The 3,777-nt window shown below is 43.1% G+C and overlaps 1 protein-coding gene across 1 annotated transcript in view; it reads right to left on the bottom strand.

Moving 5' to 3' along the window:
- Positions 1–1,051, bottom strand: part of Tmem169 (transmembrane protein 169) — a 2,943-nt gene extending 1,892 nt beyond the window's left edge. The window contains exon 1 of the mRNA XM_028760543.1: positions 781–1,051. Within this exon, the coding sequence (XP_028616376.1) occupies positions 781–1,051 (271 nt within the window). The remainder of the gene's footprint in view (positions 1–780) is intronic.
- Positions 1,052–3,777: the final 2,726 nt, after the last annotated feature.

Genomic DNA, 3,777 nt, shown 5'->3' with positions numbered 1-3,777 from the left:
TAATAATACTGCCGTATTCTAGTTCCACGTAATAATACTGCCGTATTCTAGTTCCACGTAATAATACTGCCGTATTCTAGTTCCACGTAATAATACTGCCGTATTCTAGTTCCACGTAATAATACTGCCGTATTCTAGTTCCACGAAATAATACTGCCGTATTCTAGTTCCACATAATAATACTACCATATTCTAGTTCCATATAATAATACTACCATATTCTAGTTCCACATATTCTAGTTTCTAGAAATACTATCATATTTCACACAAATCTTGACATTCCCAAATGTGAAGGAATATTGTACCTCACTGATTTCAAAACTTAAAACAATCTCCTGATTTTCTTGGTTTTACCTTTTGTTTTGTTTTGTTTTGTTTTGTTGAGACATGGCCTCACTGTATAGCCAAGGATGGCATCCAATTCATGATCCTCCTGCCTCAGCCTCCCAAGTGCTGGGATTGTAGGTGTAAGCTATCACACCTGGCTGCATGTTCATTATTATTATGAACAGTAACAACTGTTCTTCTTCATATATGTTAATGTAATTAGCCTATAAAACCACTTCTCTTACACTAGCAGTTGTGAAAGGGTAGAGATCCTGTCTTGTCTAGACTAGAGCACTGCAGGCTCTAAGTAACTATTGTTAGTTTCATGAGTGGAGGCAGCAACCCCTCAAGATACACATCATCAAAAAGAAAAGGCTAGGAAGCAGGTGCCTGTCTGCTGGAGGGCAGGCCCTGCTTTGGTTTTCTTCCCATGACTTCCAACAAGGGGCTCACCATCATCTCCAGGATAGTCCAGAAAGTCTTCCCCCTCTTCCTCTTTAGGCCGATCTCCACCTTCAGATTCTTCAGGCTCCTCATCCGTCTTCTCATTATCTGACCGGTAGATGATGATGGATTCCGGGCGAGAGTCTTTCCTCCTCTTCTTCCTGCGGCCCAATGTGGATTCCCCATCCATGGCTAGGACAGCAGCTACTGCCCTCCTCAGTGAGCCGTGGTGGGGGCTTGGGAGCTGACTCCGGCTTTCAACTGGTGCCGACTCGTCCATCCTAGGCCTGATAGCTAGCTTACTGATAGTAAGCTGAGCTTACTTTACGGAAGAGTCTGACTTGCGCAAACTCAAGCACCACACATCACACAGCTTCTACCCGGAAAGGACTATGCAGACATGCCCGCGAGGATGCCTGCGACCTGAAAGACAGAAGGGCAAAGCATCAGCTGGAACCAAAGAGGATATTACGGAATATTACAAAAATCTCGTCAGTCAAGTTAAAGGATGTAGAGTATGAGAGTTAGCGAGGAGGTCCACAGACAGGTAAGGGTTAAAGCCAGTCTTCCTCTCATCATACGCGGAGACTGACATGGCTTCTGCCTACCAAGAATACATTCCAACAATACCTAATGAGAGTAGTAAAACCTCACTAACTGTGTCTACCTTGCAATGGAAGAACCTGACTCCTGGAACAACATGCCCTCAGGAAGTTTCAGGAATCTGGGTTGCTTTCACTTTCAACTCTGCAGAACATTCTTTTGTTCTGCAGCTACGCCAGAAAGAAAAGAAAAGATAGAGCATCTTTCAGAGGAAATGTGGGCACACTACTTACGTTTGCAAACTAACCCTGGACTAATATTGATTTTCTAGGACAGTGATTCTCAACCTTGTCAATGCTATAACCCTTCTAATACAGTTCTTCATGTTGCAATGACCCCCCCCCAGCATAAAATTGTTCTCCTTACTATTTCTGTAATTTTTTTACTGTTATGAATTGTGGTGCAAATATCTGATATGCAGAATAACTGTTATGAGACATCTGTGAAAGGGTCGTTTGACCCCCAAAGGGGTCCAGATCCACATGTTGAGAACTGCTGTTCTAGGAGAAAATTAGAAGGCTTTATTTATCTGGGGTTTACAGCGTTAAGCCAAGGCACACCAAGAGAAGTTTGATGAGCTCTGACTTGATCCATTTTCGAGTTTGAGCCATCATCCCAAGGACTCCTGTGACGATGCTACAGAGTGAACATTAGCAACACCTCGCCTATCATATTTAGGTAACCAGCTACTCATAGGCTTCCAAAGAGGGGGAAAAACCTGTCGTTATAGTAAGTTTCAAACACTTATAAGGGGGAACTTTTTATTATAGAAGATGGCAAACTTGCATAGAAGTAAGATGTACTTCAATCAGTCTTCCTGACAGCCATCCCCTAGTTTCAACAGTGACTCACAACAGGGGGCTGGTGAGATGGTTCAGTGGGAAGGGAGCTTGTCACCAAGCCTGGCAGCCTGAGTTCCAGCCCCAAAACCCATTTGGAGGAAGAAGACTGTCTCCTGAAAGTTATTCTCTGACCTCCACACACTCGCTGTAGCATGAGCATGTGTGTGTGCATACACACACCACACACACACCCCACACACCACACACAAATAAATAAATAAATAAATAAATAAATAAATATGATTATTTAAAATACTGCTTCAGAGCAAGGAGGTGGTGCCGCACGCCTTTTGTCCCATCACGGGAGGCAGAAGCAGGCTCATCTCTGAATTCAAGGCCAGCCTTGGTCTACAGTGTGAGTTTCAGGACAACCAGGGCTACATAGAGAAGCCATGTCTTGAAAAACAAAACAAAACAAAAAAGCAAACAAAAATACTGTTTCAGTGTTTTAAAAATTTAAATCAGACAAATTCCCAATAGTATTAGAAGATGGCTCAGCAGGTAAAGGCACCACTGAGCCTAATGATCTGGGTTGGATCTCTGGAGTACACCATGGTGGAAGGAGAGAACCAACACCCCTAAAGCTGTCCTCTGCCATATGCATCTCTCTTTCTCTCTCTCTCTCTCTCTCTCTCTCTCTCTCTCTCTCTCTCTCTCACACACACACACACACACACACACACACACACAAACACACACACACACACAAACACACTCACACAATTTTTTAAAATCTCATAACAGCAATATTCTATGTCATTTTAAAAGCAATTCTTTAACATCATTGAATAGAAATCTGTTCAGATCTTCCTGTTCCTACAAATAGTCTTACATCTCTTTGCCTACAGCAGTGCCACCTAGTGGAATTTTCAGCCATCACACCTGAAATGAGGTCAAATAAGGAAGAACATTTGTTTGGTTGGTTGGTTTTTTGTTTTGTTTTTTGTTTTTGTTTTTTCGAGACAGGGTTTCTCTGTGTAGCCCTGGCTGTCCTGGAACTCTCACTCTGTAGACCAGGCTGGCCTCCAACTCAGAAATCCACCTGCCTCTGCCTCCCAAGTGCTGGAATTAAAGGCGTGCACCACCACCGCCCGGCCATTTGTTTGTTTGTTTGTTTGTTTAAAGAAATTTTTGTTTTTGTTTTGTTTTGTTTTTAAGGTTTATTAATGTATTTTATGTATGAGTGCTTTGTCTATATGCACACCAGAAGAGGGCGCTGGATCCCATTACAGATAATTGTAAACCGCTGTGTGGTTGTCGGTAATTGAACTCAGGACCTTTGGAAGAACAGAGCACCCAGTGCTCTTAACTGCTGAGTCATCTCTCCAACCCAGAAGAGTACTTTTTAAAAATGATTTTTTTGGGGGGGGCGCAGGTGTACGAACACCCGTGCGCACACCCTGTTTTCTTCTGTCCTTGAACTCATTAAACTCTTTCTCATACAACACTGCCTTCTCCCATTGTGGGAGTTCAGAATGTCAGACCACCACACGTTTCCATGTAAGCAAGCCGGTAAATGGTGGTTATAACCTCCCTGCCTGTGTTTACGCAGCACCACTAC

This window comes from Grammomys surdaster, unplaced genomic scaffold (genome assembly GCF_004785775.1).
Source record: "Grammomys surdaster isolate TR1022 unplaced genomic scaffold, NIH_TR_1.0 126546, whole genome shotgun sequence".
NCBI classification, from domain to species: Eukaryota; Metazoa; Chordata; class Mammalia; order Rodentia; family Muridae; genus Grammomys; species Grammomys surdaster.
This window is presented reverse-complemented; position numbering and strand designations above follow the sequence as displayed.